This window comes from Telmatherina bonti, assembly GCF_933228915.1.
Source record: "Telmatherina bonti genome assembly, chromosome: 15".
In the NCBI taxonomy this organism is placed as follows: Eukaryota; Metazoa; Chordata; class Actinopteri; order Atheriniformes; family Telmatherinidae; genus Telmatherina; species Telmatherina bonti.
The window spans coordinates 2,793,598-2,817,718 of NC_136613.1; the positions used below are offsets into that span (position 1 = coordinate 2,793,598).

At 48.2% G+C, this 24,121-nt stretch overlaps 1 protein-coding gene across 1 annotated transcript in view; it reads left to right on the plus strand.

Annotated features, from left to right (window-relative positions):
* LOC306766733 (titin-like) overlaps positions 1 to 24,121 on the plus strand; it is a 377,999-nt gene that overhangs the window by 116,693 nt on the left and 237,185 nt on the right. The window contains 8 exon segments of the mRNA XM_079254554.1: positions 7,059 to 7,346; positions 7,421 to 7,699; positions 7,776 to 8,057; positions 8,213 to 8,491; positions 10,240 to 10,527; positions 11,373 to 11,660; positions 11,815 to 12,105; positions 13,017 to 13,304. Coding sequence (XP_079110680.1) covers positions 7,059 to 7,346; positions 7,421 to 7,699; positions 7,776 to 8,057; positions 8,213 to 8,491; positions 10,240 to 10,527; positions 11,373 to 11,660; positions 11,815 to 12,105; positions 13,017 to 13,304 — 2,283 coding nt within the window.

Consider the following 24,121-nt stretch of genomic DNA (forward strand, 5'->3'; position numbering starts at 1 on the left):
AGACCAGTCCTACACAAGTCCTATACCAGTCCCACACCAGTCCTACACCAGGCCTAGACCAGTCCTACACCAGTCCTAGATCAGTCCCAGACCAGTCCAAGACCAGTCCCAGACCACTCCTACACCAGGCCTACACCAGGCCCAGACCGGTCCCAGACCGGTCCCAGACCAGTCCTACACCAGTCCTACACCAGTCCTCGACCAGTCCCAGACCAGTCCCAGACCAGTCCCACACCAGTCCTACACCAGTCCCACACCAGTCCTAGACCAGTCCTACACCAGTCCCACACCAGTCCTAGACCAGTCCTAGACCAGGCCTAGACCAGTCCTAGACCAGTCCTACACCAGTCCTACACCAGTCCTATACCAGTCCCAGACCAGTCCTAGACCAGTCCTACACCAGGCCCAGACCAGTCCTAGACCAGTGCTAGGCGATTCCCACACCAGTCCTAGACCAGTCCCAGGCCAGTCCCAGACCACTCCTACACCAGGCCTAGACCAGTCCTACACCAGTCCTAGACCAGGCCTAGACCAGTCCCACACCAGGCCTAGACCAGTCCTACACCAGGCCTAGACCAGTCCTAGACCAGTCCTACACCAGTCCTAAACCAGTCCTAGACCAGTCCCAGACCAGGCTTACACCAGTCCTACACCAGTCCTACACCAGTCCCAGACCAGTCCCAGACCAGTACTAGACCAGTCCCAGACCAGTCCTAGACCAGTCCTAGACCAGGCCTAGACCAGTCCTAGACCATACCCAGACTAGTCCTACACCAGGCCTAGACCAGTCCTACACAAGTCCTATACCAGTCCCACACCAGTCCTACACCAGGCCTAGACCAGTCCTACACCAGTCCTAGATCAGTCCCAGACCAGTCCTAGACCAGTCCCAGACAAGTCCTTCACCAGACCAGTCCCAGACCAGTCCCAGTCCAATCCTACACCAGCCCTATACCGGTTCCAGAACAGTCCTACACCAGGCCTAGACCAGTCCTACACCAGGCCTAGACCAGTCCTACACCAGTCCCAGACCAGGCCTACACCAGGCCTACACCAGGCCTAGACCAGTCCTATACTAGTCCTTCACCAGTTCTAGACCAGTCCCAGACCAGTCCTACACCAAGCCTAGACCAGTCCCAGACCAGTCCTACACCAAGCCTAGACCAGTCCCAGACCAGTCCTACACCAAGCCTAGACCAGTCCCAGACCAGTCCTACACCAAGCCTAGACCAGTCCCAGACCAGTCCTACACCAAGCCTAGACCAGTCCCAGACCAGTCCTACACCAAGCCTAGACCAGTCCCAGATCAGTCCTACACCAAGCCTAGACCAGTCCTACACCAAGCCTAGAACAGTCCCAGACCAGTCCTACACCAAGCCTAGACCAGTCCCAGACCAGTCCTACACCAAGCCTAGACCAGTCCCAGACCAGTCCTACACCAAGCCTAGACCAGTCCCAGACCAGTCCTACCCCAGTCCCACACCAGTCCTAGACCAGTCCCAGACCAGTCCCAGACCAGTCCTACACCACGCCAAGACCAGTCCTACGCCAGTCCTACACCAGTCCCAGACCGGTCCCAGACCAGTCCTAGACCAGGCCTAGACCAGTCCCAGACCAGTCCTACACCAGTCATACACCAGTCCTCGACCAGTCCCAGACCAGTCCTCGACCAGTCCCACACCAGGCCTAGACCAGTCCCAGACCAGTCCCAGACCAGTCCCAGACCACTCCTACACCAGTCCTACACCAGTCCTACATCAGGCCTACACCAGTCCTAGACCAGTCCCACACCAGGCCTAGACCAGTCCTACACCAGTCCTACACCAGTCCCACACCAGTCCTAGACCATTCCCACAGCAGTCCTATACCAGTCCCAGACCAGTCCTACACCAGTTCTACACCAGGCCCAGACCAGTCCTAGACCAGTGCTAGGCGATTCCCAGACCAGTCCTAGACTAGTCCCAGACCAGTCTTACACCAGTCCAAGACCAGGCCTAGACCATTCCCACACCAGTCCTACACCAGGCCTAGACAAGTCATCCACCGCTACTAGACCAGTCCCAGACCAGTCCTAGACTAATCCCACACTAGGCCTCGACCAGTTCCAGACTAGACCAGACCTAGACCAGTCCAGTCCTAGACCAGACCTGTCCCAGATCAGTCCTTATCCCGACCCAGACCAGTCCCAGTCCCAGACCAGTCCCACACCAGTCCTACACCAGGCCTAGGCCAGTCCTACACCAGTCCTACACCAGTCCTACACCAGTCCTACACCAGGCCTAGACCAGTCCTAAACCAGTCCCACACCAGGCCTAGACCAGTCCTCCACCACTACTAGACCATTCCCACACCAGTTCTACACCAGGCCTAGACCAGTCCTCTTCCAGTCCTTGACCAGTCCCAGACCAGTGCTAGGCGATTCCCAGACCAGTCCTAGACTAGTCCCAGACCAGTCTTACACCAGTCCAAGACCAGGCCTAGACCATTCCCACACCAGTCCCACACCAGGCCTAGACCAGTCATCCACCACTACTAGACCAGTCCCAGACCAGTCCTAGACTAATCCCACACTAGGCCTCGACCAGTTCCAGACTAGACCAGACCTTGACCAGTCCAGTCCTAGACCAGACCTGTCCCAGATCAGTCCTTATCCCGACCCAGACCAGTCCCAGACCAGTCCCACACCAGTCCTACACCAGGCCTAGGCCAGTCCTACACCAGTCCTACACCAGTCCTAGATCAGTCCCAGACCAGTCCTACACCAGGCCTAGATCAGTCCCAGACCAGTCCTACACCAGGCCTAGACTAGTCCTACACCAGTCCCACACCAGGCCTAAACCAGTCCTAGATCAGTCCCAGACCAGTCCTACACCAGTCCTACACCAGGCCTAGACCAGTCCTACACCAGTCCTACACCAGGCCTAGACTAGTCCTACACCAGTCCTACACCAGGCCGAAACCAGTCCTAGACCAGTCCCAGACCAGGCCTACACCAGTCCTACACCAGTCCTACACCAGTCCCAGACCAGTCCCAGACCAGTCCTAGACCAGGCCTAGACCAGTCCTACACCAGTCCCAGACCAGGCCTACACCAGTCCCAGACCAGTCCCAGACCAGTCCCAGACCAGGCCTACACCAGTCCTACACCAGTCCTACACCAGTCCCAGACCAGGCCTACACCAGTCCTACACCAGTCCCAGACCAGTCCTAGACCAGGCCGAAACCAGTCCTAGACCAGTCCCAGACCAGGCCTACACCAGTCCTACACCAGTCCTAGACCAGTCCTAGACCAGTCCCAGACCAGTCCCAGACCAGGCCTACACCAGTCCTACACCAGTCCCAGACCAGTCCCAGACCAGGCCTAGACCAGTCCTATACTAGTCCTACACCAGTTCTAGACCAGTCCCAGACCAGTCCTACACCAGACCTAGACCAGTCTTACACCAGGCCTAGACCAGTCCTACACCAGTCCTAGACCAGTTCCAGACCAGTCCCAGACCAGTCCTAGGCCAGTCCTAGACCAGTCCTGTACCAGGCCTAAACCAGTCCTAGACCAGGCCCAGACCAGTCCTACACCAGACCCAGACCAGACCAAGACCAGACCCAGACCAGTCCCAGTCCAGTCCAAGACCAGTCCTACACCTGTCCTAGAAGAGTCCTACACCAGTCCTACACCAGACCTACACCGATCCTATACCAGTCCCAGACCAGTCCTACACCAGGCCTAGACCAGTCCTCTTCCAGTCCTTGACCAGTCCCAGACCAGTCCTAGACCAGTCCCAGACCAGTCCTAGACCAGTCCCACACCAGTCCTACACCAGTCCCAGACCAGTCCTACACCAGTCCTACATCAGTCCCAGACCAGTCCTACACCAGTCCTCGACCAGTCCCAGACCAATCATATTCCAGACCTAGACCCAGACCAGACCCAGCCAGTCCCAGACCAGGCCTACACCAGTCCTACACCAGTCCTACACCAGTCCCAGACCAGTCCCAGACCAGTCCTAGACCAGGCCTAGACCAGTCCTACACCAGTCCCAGACCAGGCCTACACCAGTCCCAGACCAGTCCCAGACCAGTCCCAGACCAGGCCTACACCAGTCCTACACCAGTCCTACACCAGTCCCAGACCAGGCCTACACCAGTCCTACACCAGTCCCAGACCAGTCCTAGACCAGGCCGAAACCAGTCCTAGACCAGTCCCAGACCAGGCCTACACCAGTCCTACACCAGTCCTAGACCAGTCCTAGACCAGTCCCAGACCAGTCCCAGACCAGGCCTACACCAGTCCTACACCAGTCCCAGACCAGTCCCAGACCAGGCCTAGACCAGTCCTATACTAGTCCTACACCAGTTCTAGACCAGTCCCAGACCAGTCCTACACCAGACCTAGACCAGTCTTACACCAGGCCTAGACCAGTCCTACACCAGTCCTAGACCAGTTCCAGACCAGTCCCAGACCAGTCCTAGGCCAGTCCTAGACCAGTCCTGTACCAGGCCTAAACCAGTCCTAGACCAGGCCCAGACCAGTCCTACACCAGACCCAGACCAGACCAAGACCAGACCCAGACCAGTCCCAGTCCAGTCCAAGACCAGTCCTACACCTGTCCTAGAAGAGTCCTACACCAGTCCTACACCAGACCTACACCGATCCTATACCAGTCCCAGACCAGTCCTACACCAGGCCTAGACCAGTCCTCTTCCAGTCCTTGACCAGTCCCAGACCAGTCCTAGACCAGTCCCAGACCAGTCCTAGACCAGTCCCACACCAGTCCTACACCAGTCCCAGACCAGTCCTACACCAGTCCTACATCAGTCCCAGACCAGTCCTACACCAGTCCTCGACCAGTCCCAGACCAATCATATTCCAGACCTAGACCCAGACCAGACCCAGCCAGTCCCAGACCAGTCCTAGAACAGTCCCAGACCAGTCCTACACCAGGCCTAGACCAGTCCTCTTCCAGTCCTAGACCAGTCCCACACCAGGCCTAGACCAGTCCCAGACCAGTCCAACACCAGTCCTACACCAGTCCTACACCAGTCCCAGACCTGGCCTACACCAGTCCTACACCAGTCCCAGACCAGTCCTACACCAGGCCTACACCAGTCCTCGACCAGTCCCAGACCAGTCCTAGACCAATCCCAGACCAGTCCTACACCAGTCGTAGACCAGTCCCAGACCAGTCTTACACCAGGCCTAGACCAGTCCTCCACCAGTACTAGACCAGTCCTAGACCAGTCCTAGACCAGTCCCACACCAGTCCTTCACCAGTCCCAGACCAGTCCTACACCAGGCCTACACCAGTCCTACACCAGGCCTAGACCAGTCCTACACCAGTCCTAGACCATTCCCAGACCAGTCCTAGACTAGTCCCAGACCAGTCTTACACCAGTCCAAGACCAGGCCTAGACCAGTCCTAAACCAGTCCCACTCCAGGCCTAGACCAGTCCTCCACCACTACCAGACCAGTCCCAAACCAGTCCTAGACTAGTCCAACACCAGGCCTCGACCAGTCCCAGACTAGACCAGACCTAGACGAGTCCAGTCCTAGACCAGACCTGTCCCAGACCAGTCCTACTCCAGACCCAGACCAGTCCCAGACCAGTCCCAGTCCAATCCTACGCCAGTCCTACGCCAGTCCTACACCAGGCCTAGACCATCCCCAGACCAGTCCCAGACCAGTCCTACTCCAGACCCAGTCCCAGACCAGACCCAGACCAGTCCCAGAGCAGTCCTAGACCAGGACCAGACCAGTCCTAGATCAGACCAGACCAGACCAGTTCTAGACCAGCAGCCAGTGTATCTCTCGAAACGTCTGAAACTTCAGATCACATTAGTATGCGTTGCTTCTGTACCTGTGTTGTTAGGACCCGCCTTTTTTACACTTGTCTTTTCTGACCCACAAAATTCTGATTTTTAAAGAAAAAAAGTAAAAAGTACAAAGTTTGAACCTGATTCAATTCAATTCAACTTTATTTATATAGCATCAAATCACGGCAATGCCATCTCAAGACGCTTTACAGACAGAGGGGAAAACATAATGAAGGCCAATTCATAACAGCCTATATAAGGAAACCAACAGATTGAGTTGAGTCCAACTCAATCTCCCATCCTGAGCAAGCACACTGGCGACAGTGGGAAGGAAAAAACTCCCTTTTAACAGGAAGGAAACCTCCGGCAGAACCCGGCTCAGGACAGGCAGCCATCTGCCTCTGCTGTGTGGGGGGAAGAGGACAGAAAGACAACAGACAACAGGAACTGCTACTCCCGGCCAGGGAGACCTGCTGAGACAGGAGACATACATGTTAATGATGCAACACTGTTATGGGGGGGGGGGGTGGTAAAAGAAAGAGATAAAGAGAGAGAAAGAAGCTCAGTGTATCAGGAAATGTCCCTCAGCAGTCTAAACCTATAGCAGCATAACTAAGGGATGCTAACCATCCCTAGCTATAGGACTTATCAAAAAGATAAGTCTTCAGCCTAGTCTTAAAGGTGGGGAGGGTGTCTGCTTCCCTAACACTAACTGGGAGCTTATTCCATAAGAGAGGGGCCTGATAACCAAAGGCTCTGCCTCCTGCTCGGCTCTTTGAGACTCTAGGAACCACAAGTAAGCCTGCAGTCTGCGAACGAAGTACTCTGCTTGGTATATAAGGAACAATGAGGTCTTTGATATATAGTGGTGCCTGGTTGTGGAGGGCTTTATATGTAAGGAGAAGGATTTTAAATTCTATTCTAGATTCAACAGGCAGCCAATGAAGAGAGGCTAAAACTGGAGAAATATGATCTCTCCTGATGGTTCTGGTCAGGACTCTGGCTGCAGAATTCTGGATCAGCTGAAGGCTTTTCAGGGCATATTTAGGACAGCCCAGTAATAGAGAGTTACAGTAATCTAGTCTCGAAGTAACAAAAGCGTGAACCAGTTTTTCTGCATCACTCTGAGACAGAATGTCCCTAATTTTGGATTTATTACGTAAATGAAAGACGTAATATGAGGAAGATTTCATCTGGGGGGTTGGTCTGAAACAGGCAGGCTGATAACGGTTTCCCTCCTGCACAGATAAGACCGTCCCTCCGACCTTCTCCAGGAAGCTGAGGGACCTCCACATGGTTGTGGGAGAAACTGCAGAGATGGAGTGCAAAGTCTCCGGCTCCCCTCCGTTCACCATCTCCTGGTACCACGACGGCCAGGAGGTAAAATGCGTCCCGAACTGTGAGCTCTCCTTCAGCGACAACACCTGCATCCTCAGAGTTCCCACGCTGAAGCTGTCCGACTCCGGAGCGTACAAATGTACAGCTGTCAACAAGGCCGGGTCCAGTGAGACCACGGCCAGCCTGGAGGTTAAAGGTCAGAACCTTTCTGATGTTCCAGAATGTCTGTTCTGTTTCTATCTCCTCTGACGTTGGATCGCTTCATTCCAGATCCTCCATCCTTCGTGGTTCCACCCCAGCCAGTGGAGGCCAAGCCCGGCTCCAACGTGACCTTCTCTGCCATGGTGAAAGGCAGCGCACCGCTTAGACTGAAGTGGTTCAGAGGAACCAAGGAGATCCATCCAGGTCAGGGCTGCGACTTCTCCCTGAAGGAAAATCAGGCGGTTCTGGAGCTCTACAACGTGGAGCGTTCCCAGGCTGGAGAGTACACCTGTCAGATCATCAACGACGCCGGGAAGGAGAGCTGTCCCGTCACTCTCACCGTCAAAGGTCCGTCTCAGCCACTGTTGATCCGGTTCAGGTTTGTTCCTGGTCCTGACTAAACTTCTTTGCTGGTGTCCTTCAGAGCCGGCAGCCTTCTCTAAAAAGCTGAAGGACGTGTCGGTGGAGAGAGGAAAGCCTTTAACGTTGGAGTGTTCGTACACTGGGACTCCAGAGATCAGCGTGAGCTGGTACAAAGACGGCCAGCAGATCTTCGCCTCATACAGATACAACATCACCACCACAGAGAGCTCCTGCATCCTGGAGTGTCTGAGCACCAACGAGAAGGAGGCCGCCGGGAAGTACGGCTGCCAGGTGTCCAACGAAGCCGGCAAGGACACGTGTGAGGCCCACGTTTCCATCCTGGGTCAGTCTGGTCATCTCACACATGTAGATGTTTTCTACACCTTACAGACCTATGAACAGCAGATCTCACAGATCAGGTGTAGCAGGAAGTGAACACCTGGTCAGGACTTCCAAACAGTTCCTCGTCTGATCAGCAGGTCTTCTCTGTGTCCACAGAGCCGCCATACTTCCTGGAGTCTCTGGAGCCCATGGAGGTGACGGCGGGAGATGGGGTGTGTCTAAAGTGTCAGGTGGCAGGAACACCTGAGATCAAGGTGTCCTGGTTCAAGGCTGACGGAAAGGTCCGGTCCAGTCCCAACTGCAAGCTGGAGTACTCAAAGGGTGTGGCCTGTCTGAAGCTCAGCAAGGCCACCAAAGCCGACATCGGGGAATACACCTGCAAGGCGGAGAACAGGATTGGCTCCACCTCCTCCACCTGCAGACTCAGCGTGTTAGGTACCACCTGCTGCTTCACCGTAGACCTGCTTATGTTCACTTCAGTCCAGCTCTGTATGGCACCGCTTCAGATCACCCTGCCATGACTTCTTAAAATATGACATACTTTATTCAAACCACACCAGTTAAAATCAACAGGTCCAGATGAAATGAATCCGATAAACCAGACAGCAAGCGTCAAATAATGAATTAACCGAGAGGAGAGAGAGAGGTTTGAGCCGAGCCAACAGCCAAAATGTGAAAATAAAATTTCCCAAAGTAAAGTTATCTAAGCAGTTTAAATGTTTGAAGACTAGAGAGGTTGAAAGATGGCAAGTGTAAGGGAATTAAACGAGTCCGATGTCACATTAGCCTGCCAAGCGGATCGATACCACGTAGGGCGGCCCAGGATTTCCAATGGCTGCTTCAGGTAGATGGGAGACTGGAATTGAGCTTGCTTTGACGGTCTTTAGGGGTCATGGTTCACTAAATGATCGGATTATTCAGACACCAGCTGTGATCTGCTTCAAAGCAAATGGCTCGGCCTTACTTCAGCACAGGATGGTCGAGAACTGGTCCGCGATTGAAGCCAGGAGAGGGGAATCCAGCCGTCAGTAGGCCCTCCGCAGGACACCGGAGCTCATCTGGAACCGTCAGGTTCGGCGTCTGAAGTTGGACCCAAATCCAATCAGGAGCCACGGGTCACTGGTACTGGCAAAGTCCTGGAACTGCTGAAGATGTAACGTTCGGATCATCCGTACGTTGCCGATCACAGTCTTGGTTGGGCTGGGAGAGAAGGGAGGAATGGTTCTTATCAGCGTGAACAGTAAAACAGTTTGCTGCTGTTGGTGAACGGCTTGTTAGCGGCTTCAAGACATTCTGAATACCTTTCATCAATGCTTCTACACTTTCCACAGATCTGATGGGTCAAGAAATCATTTCCACACGTTCCTACTTCACAGTCGTCAATAGCAACAGCATATAACTGTAAACACTGTGTGTTTAACCAACATGAAATCAATGTCCGACATGTTTAAAGGTTGTCCATTGGCGCCATTGTTCCATCAAGGGAATCCCAGAAATGAAGTCCTTCGCTATCTTTGGATTTAACCCCTGAAGTCTTGGATTCATCGAGAAAGGAGGGAGAGTCCATTAATCCAGGTGTTCTGAGGGTACATCCAGTGTTTATACAGTTGAAGAGTTCAGAGCTGAATGGTTCCGCTCTGAAATCTTGTCTTTGGGAGCTGTGTGTGCAGAAGGACCTCCTGGCCAACCCCAGACTCCTACCTCAGGGTTTCACTTCAAACCAGAGGCTGTTTGTGTGATAAAACCAGCAGGGTTCCTGGTTTAATGTGAGGTCTGTCCACGGAACAAAGGTCTGAATTCTCTGCATTAAGGGGGTCTCTGTCTCTGAGGACGTGGACGGACTTCCGTTGAGGTAGAAAATCCTGAGTTCTTATCTGATCCTGGGTCAGTTCTTGAGAGGTTGCTACATATTCCATCTTTCAGAAGCTTTTAGCAAACTAACGTGGTGGAAGAACGATGCTGCATCTGCAACACGTTGACCTGAAGACAGCCGGACGCTGGGATCTCTGGAACTCTGCAACAGTGGAAATAACAATCCAAGGATAAAACTCACAGATCCAAGTTCTTTTTAGACTTTCAAGACTTTTCAGGGTTTCAAAGCGTTTTGTTCCGGTGTCAGATTCTGGTTGATGACCAGAGAAATCTGCAGTAATCTGATGAAACTGCGTCTTTGTTGTGTCCAGATGCCAAAACACCACCATCTTTCCCCAAGAAGATCACCAGCTTGCAGGAGACAGAAGGTCAGCCAATCCGCTTGGAGTGCCGCGTGGCCGGCTCGTCGCCCATCCAGGTTCAGTGGCTAAAAGACGGCGAGCCTCTGAGGGACGGCGGCGACTTCAACATGCTGTACGACGACAACACGGCCGTGCTGCTGATCGGCCGAGGACAGATGAAGCATTCTGGAGAGTACACCTGTACGGCCACCAACAGCGTTGGCTCCGCCTCCTGCAGAGCCAAACTCACCCTGCGAGGTCTGACGGGTTCGACTTCTAACTGGTTCTGAAAGGTTCTGGGTCAGAACTTCTCAACCTCTGGTATCTGATCCTGCTGCTGTCAGCAGGAAACATCTCCTACAGGTTATTCCTGCAGTCCAGACCGGCTCCGTCTGGTCCAGGTTCCACCTGAAGCTGGTCTCCAGCTGGACCCGACCAGTACAATAATACCCTATACATAATGGTTCACTGTGAACCAGTACCGGTACATCATCCCCATGTTCCCAGAAATATTATAAATAACCTGAAATTTCTGGAGAAAAATAAGTTTCCTCCAAATTTTACCTCATTTTTTCATTTCAACATTTTATCGACTTTTTTCTGTTGCAAATGAATTAAATGAAAAGGGAAATTCAGTGTTCAGTAATATTCAATATCATATTTAATTTATGATTTATATTTAGAATATACATGATTTATTTCTATTATATTTGAATAATTATTTATTTTGAGCAGTTGAGCCCCCTCCCAAGACTGTACATGCTTCTTATAATATTACAGTTCATTTAATCATAATAAGACAGGACTGAAGCCTCCTGTGTGCTGGACCTGACCCTCTGCAGGTCTGGATCCAGGTAGGTTCAGACCTTCAGATGTGGCTCCGCCCCTCTTCCTGACTATAAAACCTCCATTATTTTGTGAAGCCGAGTCTTTCCTTGCAGGTGATTGGCTGCTTCAGCACATCATGAACACCATGGAGGTCGTGTGCTCCTGTAGTCCAGCTGGGTCCTGACCCAGAGGTTGAGAAGTTCTGGTCCTGGTTGGTCTGTGTCTATGTAAAGACTTCCTGTTTCTTCTTCTTCTTCTCCTCCACCCCCCGGCAGAACCCAGGTACCCCCCCGTCTTTGACAGGAAGTTGTCACCGCAGGAGGTGACGGTGGGCGACAGCGTTGAGCTGGAGTGTCACTTGACTGGCTCCGTCCCCATTAAAGTCACATGGTCTAAAGATCACAAAGACATTCGCTCGGGGGGGAATTATAAGATGAGCTGCGTGGATAACACCCCCCACCTGAGCGTAGTGAAGGCAGACAAAGCCGACACGGGGAGGTACTTCTGCCACGCCTCCAACGACGTGGGGAAGGACTCTTGTTCCTCTGATGTCACAGTAAAAGGTATTTCATCCCGGGGCCCTCAGGGGTCCCTCAGGGGGCCTTCAGGGGTCTCTCAGGGGGCCTTCAGGGGTCTCTCAGGGGGCCTTCAGGGGTCCCTCCAGCCCTCGCTGGGCGACTCTTTCCCCGTCTTCACTCTTTCTCCTCTTGATTTCAGAGCGTAAAAATCCTCCCATGTTCACCAAAAAGCCCTCTGAACACATGGAGGACACGGAGGGCAAGCTGGTAAAGGTGGAGGGCCGGGTCAGCGGCTCGCAGCCCATATCAGTCCGCTGGTTCAAGGACGACCAGGAGATCTGCAGCTCCGATAAATACGAGCTCAGCTTTAAGAGCAATGTGGCGGTACTGTGCATCAAGAACAGCCAGGTGTCGGACAGTGGCAGGTACAGCTGCCACGCCTCCAACCAGGCCGGGAAAACCTCCTGCGGAGTCACCGTGGACATCCTGGGTGGGTCCCCCGCTGATGGTGATGGATGGACCCTCAGTTTGGTCACGATGGAGAATCCAGATGTTGCTGCTGGTTCCTGCTTGATTCCATGTTTAAATGCTCTTATTATTTATTTGTTCTTTTTTAATTAATTTCCCTTTACTAAAAACAATGTCACATCGCTGAACAGAAAGAAGAAAATCTAATGAAACCACTAATAATTAGACTAATAAATAAGGTGGAAACCGTCTGCCGATCAACATGTGCTGATTTAAACACATTTTTCATTTATATTCAGAGTTTTATCTCCAAACCTTTACTGATAAACTTTATTTCTCATGAATTTACTAACAAAACCAAAAATTGATTGAAACTTGGATATTTTCTGTCATGTTTCCTTTTCCTGTAACAGCAGAGACTCTGCTGTTAGTTAGCGATGCTCTGCAAGATCTTAGCATGGAAATGCAACTGAAAGGTTTCCTGGTTTTCCATTTAATCAGTTTCTTTCTCTGCCATATCCAGATGTTTTCATTCATTAGATCACATTAACCTGGAAACTGTTTAGCAGCTTATTACCTTTTACATTAGCAGCTAATGCTAAAACTGTGAACTGTCACATTAGCAGCTAATGCTAAGACTGTAAGCTCAAATAAACAAGTATGAAACACATTTATATGAATATGAAAGAGATTCATGTCTCCATAAACATGCAATGCGTAATGTTTATGGTCGTATTCAGATCAAGGCTTAATGAACTCGTCCAGATGAAACCAGATCTTGTTAGATGGACGGGTTTGATTGCTGCTGGTGATCCAGAGCTGGAGAGCCATCGATAAACGTGGAATTATCTTCTGCATTAGATGCTTTACTGGAGACCTGGCTCCTGACCCGGTCCAGCCTTTTGACACCAGACTGGTTTTTATGACCCTCAGAGTCCAAGAAGCCTCCAGTGTTCGATGTCCCGCTGAAGCCGGTGACTGTGGATGAAGGAGAGAAGCTGAGTCTCAGGTGTCACGTGTCCGGATCTCCTCCTCTGAAGATCCAGTGGATGAAGGATAGGAAAGACCTGATGTCTGCCGGCAGCACCAGGATCAGCTTCTCCGATGGGACAGCCTGCCTGGAGATAAGCCCCGCCTCCAGGCGTGATGCTGGTGACTACCTGTGCAAGGCCGCCAACGACGCAGGAAGCGAGTTTTGCAAGGCTAAAGTCTCAGTCAGAGGTAAGACACTGGTTTAATTACTTAGTTGATTTAGATGTATTGAGTTTCTATCCGACAGTCACGTACAGAAGTTTTTCTCCAAAGCGACTTACATCAGAGAGCGTGAACACAAGCAAGAAATCAAACTGGAGCATCATTAATAAGTGCTGGTCAGACTGGACTCTCACCAGTCTGATCAGCACTGATGTTGCCACATGGTGCTGCGGGCAGTTCATGTTTTTTTCTTACTTTTGTTTCGTTTCCTTCCCTCCTTGCCTTTGTTTTTTTTTTTCCTCAAAAATATTTTTTTTTCAAGTTTTGTCTCAAAATAAGTGAATTATACAACAATGACAGGAGGTTTGCTAAATACACAGTCAACTCAAATTGAACTGAAAATCTGTCTGTGTACAGAAAGGGAACATGAGAGAAACAAAAACAGAAAGGAGTCCATCTGACCCATCCTACCCATTTGTCAGATCCAAGCCAGACTTGTACATGAGAGAATCAGCTGATCAGATAGTCCAATTTACTTAATTCCTGGAGCTATACAATAATGTAGGCATGCAGACATGAGAGACTGATCCATATAAAAGGATGGGCTATGTATCAACATATACATGTATGCATATACACATCTTCTTAACACAGGTAGATACAAGTACACACCTATCAATTGTAGGCCACCACGTTGACCAGAAGGCACCAAAGGGCCGATTCATACTTTGGTGTTGCTGATATAAAGACAGTAAGTGTCGTTAAGGGATCCAGTACCTAATAAGACTGAAGGTTATGAAAATATTCCAAAGAAATGGTCTCCATACATTTTGAAACTTTATTTGGAATTGCAAATTGAGTAATATATTTTTTCTACATCTCGACAAGACATCTTTCAACCACTGAGCATGGGCGGGCGGGGCAGCTTCCCTCCACCTCATCAACATTGCACGTCTGGCCAAGAGAAAGGTGAAAGACTGGCTTCGGCGTTTAGTTGATGTCAGACGCGTTTCCATAACTCCTCTGGTGCGGAAAAGAGCAATCAGAGTGTCAGGTTCCACGTCTAGGGATAGGGTTCAGAAGACTTCCCTCCAGTCATTCTCCAAGATAAGACACGTCCAGAACATGTGAATCAGTGAAGCCTCGTCTCTTACATTTGTCACAAAGGGGATCAACGTCTGGGTAGAAGCGAGCCAGTTTCGATTTAGATATGTGGGCCCTGTGTACAACAACAAGCAGCGTTGGGCACCAAGAGAAGTTGAACTAACCGATTTGAAAACTGTTCCATGTGTCCTCAGACAGGGTGAGATCCTGCTCCTCTGCACTTTTAATATTGTTAAGTGAGGCCTGCCTTGTGTCGAGCAATTTATTGCAGATTATGGAGATTAGACCCCTGTGTGATGGTTGTAGATTGAGGAGTGTATCAGCAATGTTCTCACCAGGCCTCGGTGGAAGTGCATTTCCTCCTCTGACAGCGGAGGAAATGCCTTACCTGCAGATACCTGAAAAAGTGAGACTTTAGGAGACAAAACTTTTCGGATAATTGTTCAAACGATGCAAGACTAGTACCATTAAAGAGTTCACTGAAACGCTGCTTACACAGTCTCCCCCTTCCTGAAATGTTGAGTCCAATAAGGAGGGTTGAAAGACATGGTTGTTGGAAATAGGACCAGAGAGACCAAAACCAGGAAGGCCAAATGTTCTCTTGTTTTTCAATATTTGGTGCTCGACAGAATAGGTTTTATACAAGCTAGGGTTTTTAACTTGAGCATATTGTTCATATATTTGTTTAATTTGGTTAACCAGTTCTAAATTTTTCTGCATGGACCTTTTTTATATTTACAGAGTAGACTATCCCAGACTACCGGACTGGGAAAAATATGAGGTTATGTTTGTCTGCAACAAAAAGGATGTGTTTTCATTAATGTACTAAATTAACACCTGATAGGAGAGTTGAATTAAAGGGTTGAAGATCCAACAGCCTAAGCATGGAAGCCCAGGCGTCCCTTTCCCCTCTGGGAGGAGACCCCGGAGGGAAGACCCAGGACACACTGGAGGGATTATATCTCTCAGCTGGCCTGGGAACGCCTCGGGATCCCCCCGCAGAGTTGGCAAATGTGGCTGAGGAGATCCATCCATGGATGGATGATTGATGGATGGATGATGAATGAATGATGGATGAATGGATGGATGATTGATGGATGGATGGATGGATGGATGGTTGATGGATGGATGATTGATGGATGGATGGTGGATGGATGGATGATGGATGGATGGAGGGATGAATGATGGATAGATGGATGGATGAATGATGAATGGATGGATGATGGATGGATGGATGATAGATAGATGATTGATGGATGGATGGATGGATGGATGGATGGATGATGGATGGATGATTGATGGATGGGTAGATGAATGATGGATGGATGGATGGATGGATGCATGGATGGATGATTGATGGATGGATGGATGGACGAATGATGGACGGATGATGGATGGATGAATGATGGATGATGGATGGATGATTGATGGATGGATGGATGGACGAATGATGGATGGATGATGGATGAATGTTGGATGGATGCATGGATGATGAATGATGGATGGATGGATGATGAATGGATGATGGATGGATGGATGGATGATTGATGATGGATGAATGGAGGGATGATGGATGGCTGGATGATGAATGGATGAATGATGGATGGATGATGAATGGATGAATGATGGATGGATGGATGATGAATGATGGATAGATGATGAATGATGGATGGATGGATGATGAATGATGGATGGATGGATGATGAATGATGGATGGATGGATGATGGATAGAGGGATGGATGAATGATGGATGGATGATTGATGGATGGATGGATGGTTGATGGATGAATGATGGATGGATGATTGATGGATGGATGGATGATGATGGATGGATGGATGGATGGATGATTGATGATGGATGGATGGAGGGATGATGGATGGAGGGATGAATGATGGATAGATGGATGGATGAATGATGGATGGAGGGATGATGGATGGATGGATGGATGATGGATGGATGGATGATAGATGATTGATGGATGGATGGATGGATGATTGATGGATGGGTGGATGAATGGATGGATGGATGGATGAATGATGGATGTATGGATGAATGATGGATGGATGGATGGATGAATGACAGATGGATGGATGGATGAATGACGGATGGATGGATGGATGAATAATGGATGATGGATGGATGATGGATGGATGGATGGATGAATGATGGACGGATGGATGGATGGATGGATGATGGATGGATGAACGAGGGATGGATGGATGAATGATGGACGGATAGATGGATGGAGGATGGATTGATGGATGAATGAATGATGGATGGATGGATGAATGAATGAGGGATGGATGGATGGATGATGGATGGATAGATGGATGATGGATGGATGGATGGATGGATGCTTGGATGGATGGATGAATGATGGATGGATGGATGGATGAATGATGGATGGATGGATGAATGATGAATGATGGATGGATAGATGGATGGATGCTTGGATGGATGGATGAATGATGGATGGATGAATGATGGATGGATGGATGAATGATGGATGGATGGATGACTGATGGATGTTTGAATGATGGATGGATGGATGATGAATGAATAATGGATGGATGGATGACAGATGGATGGATGGATGGATGGATGGATGATGGATGGATGAATGATTGATGGATAGATGGATGGATGGATGATGAATGAATAATGGATGGATGGATGACGGATGGATGGATGGATGGATGATGGATGGATGAATGATTGATGGATAGATGGATGGATGAATGAATGATGGATGGATGGAGGGATGATGGATGGATGGATGGATGATGAATGGATGGATGAATGATGGATGGATGGATGATGAATGGATGATAGATGGATGGATGGATGAATGATAGATGGATGATGAATGAGTGATGGATGAATGGATGGATGGATGGATGAATGATGGATGTATGGATGAATGATGGATGGATGGATGGATGGATGAATGACAGATGGATGGATGGATGGATGGATGAATGATGGATGGATGGATGATGGATGGATGGATGAATGATGGATGATGGATGGATGCTTGGACTGATGGATGTATGAATGATGGATGGATGGATGATGAATGGATGGATGGATGGATGGATGGATGATGGATGGATGGATGAATGATGAATGATGGATGGATGGATGAATGACAGATGGATGGATGGATGGATTGATGGATGGATGGATGATGGATGGATGGATGAATGATGGATGATGGATGGATGGATGCTTGGACTGATGGATGTATGAATGATGGATGGATGGATGATGAATGAATAATGGATGGATGGATGGATGATGGATGGATGGATGAATGATGGATGGATGATTAATGAATGATGGATGGATGGATGGAGGGATGATGGATGGATGGATGAATGATGAATGGATGGATGAATGAATGATGGATTGAGGCATGGATGGATGGATGACAGATGGATGGATGGATGATGGATGGATGGATGAATGATAAATGGATGGATGGATGATGAATGGATGATGGATGGATGGATGAATGATAGATGGATGGATGGATGGATGAATGACGGATGGATGGATGAATGAATGATGGATGGATGGATGAATGATGGATGGATGAATGAGGGATGGATGGATGGATTAATGATGGAAGGATGGATGGATGAATGAATGATGGATGGATGGATGGATGAATGAATGATGGATGGATGGATGGATGATGGATGGATAGATGGATGATGGATGGATGGATGAATGAGGGATGGATGGATGGATGAATGAATGATGGATGGATGGATGATGAATGATGGATGGATGGATGATGGATAGAGGGATGGATGAATGATGGATGGATGATTGATGGATGGATGGATGGTTGATGGATGAATGATGGATGGATGATTGATGGATGGATGGATGATGATGGATGGATGGATGGATGGATGATTGATGATGGATGGATGGAGGGATGATGGATGGAGGGATGAATGATGGATAGATGGATGGATGAATGATGGATGGAGGGATGATGGATGGATGGATGGATGATGGATGGATGGATGATAGATGATTGATGGATGGATGGATGGATGATTGATGGATGGGTGGATGAATGGATGGATGGATGGATGAATGATGGATGTATGGATGAATGATGGATGGATGGATGGATGAATGACAGATGGATGGATGGATGAATGACGGATGGATGGATGGATGAATAATGGATGATGGATGGATGATGGATGGATGGATGGATGAATGATGGACGGATGGATGGATGGATGGATGATGGATGGATGAACGAGGGATGGATGGATGAATGATGGACGGATAGATGGATGGAGGATGGATTGATGGATGAATGAATGATGGATGGATGGATGAATGAATGAGGGATGGATGGATGGATGATGGATGGATAGATGGATGATGGATGGATGGATGGATGGATGCTTGGATGGATGGATGAATGATGGATGGATGGATGGATGGATGGATGAATGATGGATGGATGGATGAATGATGAATGATGGATGGATAGATGGATGGATGCTTGGATGGATGGATGAATGATGGATGGATGGATGAATGATGGATGGATGGATGAATGATGGATGGATGGATGACTGATGGATGTTTGAATGATGGATGGATGGATGATGAATGAATAATGGATGGATGGATGACAGATGGATGGATGGATGGATGGATGGATGATGGATGGATGAATGATTGATGGATAGATGGATGGATGGATGATGAATGAATAATGGATGGATGGATGACGGATGGATGGATGGATGGATGATGGATGGATGAATGATTGATGGATAGATGGATGGATGAATGAATGATGGATGGATGGAGGGATGATGGATGGATGGATGGATGATGAATGGATGGATGAATGATGGATGGATGGATGATGAATGGATGATAGATGGATGGATGGATGAATGATAGATGGATGATGAATGAGTGATGGATGAATGGATGGATGGATGGATGAATGATGGATGTATGGATGAATGATGGATGGATGGATGGATGGATGAATGACAGATGGATGGATGGATGGATGGATGAATGATGGATGGATGGATGATGGATGGATGGATGAATGATGGATGATGGATGGATGCTTGGACTGATGGATGTATGAATGATGGATGGATGGATGATGAATGGATGGATGGATGGATGGATGGATGATGGATGGATGGATGAATGATGAATGATGGATGGATGGATGAATGACAGATGGATGGATGGATGGATTGATGGATGGATGGATGATGGATGGATGGATGAATGATGGATGATGGATGGATGGATGCTTGGACTGATGGATGTATGAATGATGGATGGATGGATGATGAATGAATAATGGATGGATGGATGGATGATGGATGGATGGATGAATGATGGATGGATGATTAATGAATGATGGATGGATGGATGGAGGGATGATGGATGGATGGATGAATGATGAATGGATGGATGAATGAATGATGGATTGAGGCATGGATGGATGGATGACAGATGGATGGATGGATGATGGATGGATGGATGAATGATAAATGGATGGATGGATGATGAATGGATGATGGATGGATGGATGAATGATAGATGGATGGATGGATGGATGAATGACGGATGGATGGATGAATGATGGATGGATGGATGATGGATGGATGAATGAGGGATGGATGGATGGATTAATGATGGAAGGATGGATGGATGAATGAATGATGGATGGATGGATGAATGAATGATGGATGGATGGATGGATGATGGATGGATAGATGGATGATGGATGGATGGATGGATGAATGATGGATGGATGGATGATGGATGGATGAATGAATGATGGATTGAGGTATGGATGTTTGGATGACGGATGGATGGATGAATGATGGATTAATGAATGAATGAGGGATGGATGGATGGATGATTAATGGATGGATGGACGAATGATGGACGGATGGATGGATGGATGGATGCATGGATGGATGGATGGATGAATGATGGATGGATGGATGAATGATGGATGATGGATGGATGCTTGGACTGATGGATGTATGATTGATGGATGGATGGATGATGAATGAATGATGGATGGATGGATGATGGATGGATGGATGGATGATGGATGGATGAATGATTGATGGATAGATGGATGGATGATTGAGGATGGATGGATGGATGGATGAATGATGGATGGATGGAGGGATGATGGATGGATGGATGAATGATGAATGATGGATGGATGGATGAATGATGGATGATGGCTGGATGCTTGGACTGATGGATGTATGAATGATGGATGGATGGATGAATGATGGATGGATGGATGATGGATGGATGAATGAGGGATGGATGGATGGATGATGGACGGATGGATGAATGATGGATGGATGGATGATGGATGGATGAATGAGGGATGGATGGATGGATGAATGATGGACAGATGGATGGATGGAGGATGGATTGATGGATGAATGAATGATGGATGGATGGATGAATGAATGAGGGATGGATGGATGGATGATGGATGGATAGATGGATGATGGATGGATGATGGATGGATGGATGGATGGATGAATGATGGATGGATGGATGAATGATGGATGGATGGATGATGGATGGATGTATGGATGATTGATGATGAATGATGGATGGATGGAGGGATGATGAATGGATGGATGAATGATGGATGGATGATGAATGAATGATGGATGAATGGATGGATGGATAGATGAATGATGGATGTATGGATGAATGATGGATGGATGGATGGATGAATGACAGATGGATGGATGGATGATAGATAGATGATTGATGGATGGATGGATGGATGATGGATGATGGATGGATGATTGATGGATGGGTAGATGAATGATGGATGGATGGATGGATGGATGCATGGATGGATGATTGATGGATGGATGGATGATGGACGGATGATGGATGGATGAATGATGGATGATGGATGGATGATTGATGGATGGATGGATGGACGAATGATGGATGGATGATGGATGAATGTTGGATGGATGCATGGATGATGAATGATGGATGGATGGATGATGAATGGATGATGGATGGATGATTGATGATGGATGAATGGAGGGATGATGGATGGCTGGATGATGAATGGATGAATGATGGATGGATGATGAATGGATGAATGATGGATGGATGGATGATGAATGATGGATAGATGATGAATGATGGATGGATGGATGATGAATGATGGATGGATGGATGATGAATGATGGATGGATGGATGATGGATAGAGGGATGGATGAATGATGGATGGATGAATGAGGGATGATGGATGGATGATGGATGGATGATTGATGGATGGATGGATGGTTGATGGATGAATGATGGATGGATGATTGATGGATGGATGGATGATGATGGATGGATGGATGGATGGATGATTGATGATGGATGGATGGAGGGATGATGGATGGAGGGATGAATGATGGATAGATGGATGGATGAATGATGGATGGAGGGATGATGGATGGATGGATGGATGATGGATGGATGGATGATAGATGATTGATGGATGGATGGATGGATGATTGATGGATGGGTGGATGAATGGATGGATGGATGGATGAATGATGGATGTATGGATGAATGATGGATGGATGGATGGATGAATGACAGATGGATGGATGGATGAATGACGGATGGATGGATGGATGAATAATGGATGATGGATGGATGATGGATGGATGGATGGATGAATGATGGACGGATGGATGGATGGATGGATGATGGATGGATGAACGAGGGATGGATGGATGAATGATGGACGGATAGATGGATGGAGGATGGATTGATGGATGAATGAATGATGGATGGATGGATGAATGAATGAGGGATGGATGGATGGATGATGGATGGATAGATGGATGATGGATGGATGATGGATGGATGGATGGATGGATGAATGATGGATGGATGGATGAATGATGGATGGATGGATGATGGATGGATGTATGGATGATTGATGATGAATGATGGATGGATGGAGGGATGATGAATGGATGGATGAATGATGGATGGATGATGAATGAATGATGGATGAATGGATGGATGGATAGATGAATGATGGATGTATGGATGAATGATGGATGGATGGATGGATGAATGACAGATGGATGGATGGATGATAGATAGATGATTGATGGATGGATGGATGGATGATGGATGATGGATGGATGATTGATGGATGGGTAGATGAATGATGGATGGATGGATGGATGGATGCATGGATGGATGATTGATGGATGGATGGATGATGGACGGATGATGGATGGATGAATGATGGATGATGGATGGATGATTGATGGATGGATGGATGGACGAATGATGGATGGATGATGGATGAATGTTGGATGGATGCATGGATGATGAATGATGGATGGATGGATGATGAATGGATGATGGATGGATGATTGATGATGGATGAATGGAGGGATGATGGATGGCTGGATGATGAATGGATGAATGATGGATGGATGATGAATGGATGAATGATGGATGGATGGATGATGAATGATGGATAGATGATGAATGATGGATGGATGGATGATGAATGATGGATGGATGGATGATGAATGATGGATGGATGGATGATGGATAGAGGGATGGATGAATGATGGATGGATGAATGAGGGATGATGGATGGATGATGGATGGATGATTGATGGATGGATGGATGGTTGATGGATGAATGATGGATGGATGATTGATGGATGGATGGATGATGATGGATGGATGGATGGATGGATGATTGATGATGGATGGATGGAGGGATGATGGATGGAGGGATGAATGATGGATAGATGGATGGATGAATGATGGATGGAGGGATGATGGATGGATGGATGGATGATGGATGGATGGATGATAGATGATTGATGGATGGATGGATGGATGATTGATGGATGGGTGGATGAATGGATGGATGGATGGATGAATGATGGATGTATGGATGAATGATGGATGGATGGATGGATGAATGACAGATGGATGGATGGATGAATGACGGATGGATGGATGGATGAATAATGGATGATGGATGGATGATGGATGGATGGATGGATGAATGATGGACGGATGGATGGATGGATGGATGATGGATGGATGAACGAGGGATGGATGGATGAATGATGGACGGATAGATGGATGGAGGATGGATTGATGGATGAATGAATGATGGATGGATGGATGAATGAATGAGGGATGGATGGATGGATGATGGATGGATAGATGGATGATGGATGGATGGATGAATGATGGACGGATGGATGGATGGATGGATGCTTGGATGGATGGATGAATGATGGATGGATGGATGGATGATGAATGATGGATGGATAGATGGATGGATGCTTGGATGGATGGATGAATGATGGATGGATGGATGAATGATGGATGGATGGATGAATGATGGATGGATGGATGACTGATGGATGTTTGAATGATGGATGGATGGATGATGAATGAATAATGGATGGATGGATGACAGATGGATGGATGGATGGATGGATGGATGATGGATGGATGAATGATTGATGGATAGATGGATGGATGGATGATGAATGAATAATGGATGGATGGATGACGGATGGATGGATGGATGGATGATGGATGGATGAATGATTGATGGATAGATGGATGGATGAATGAATGATGGATGGATGGAGGGATGATGGATGGATGGATGGATG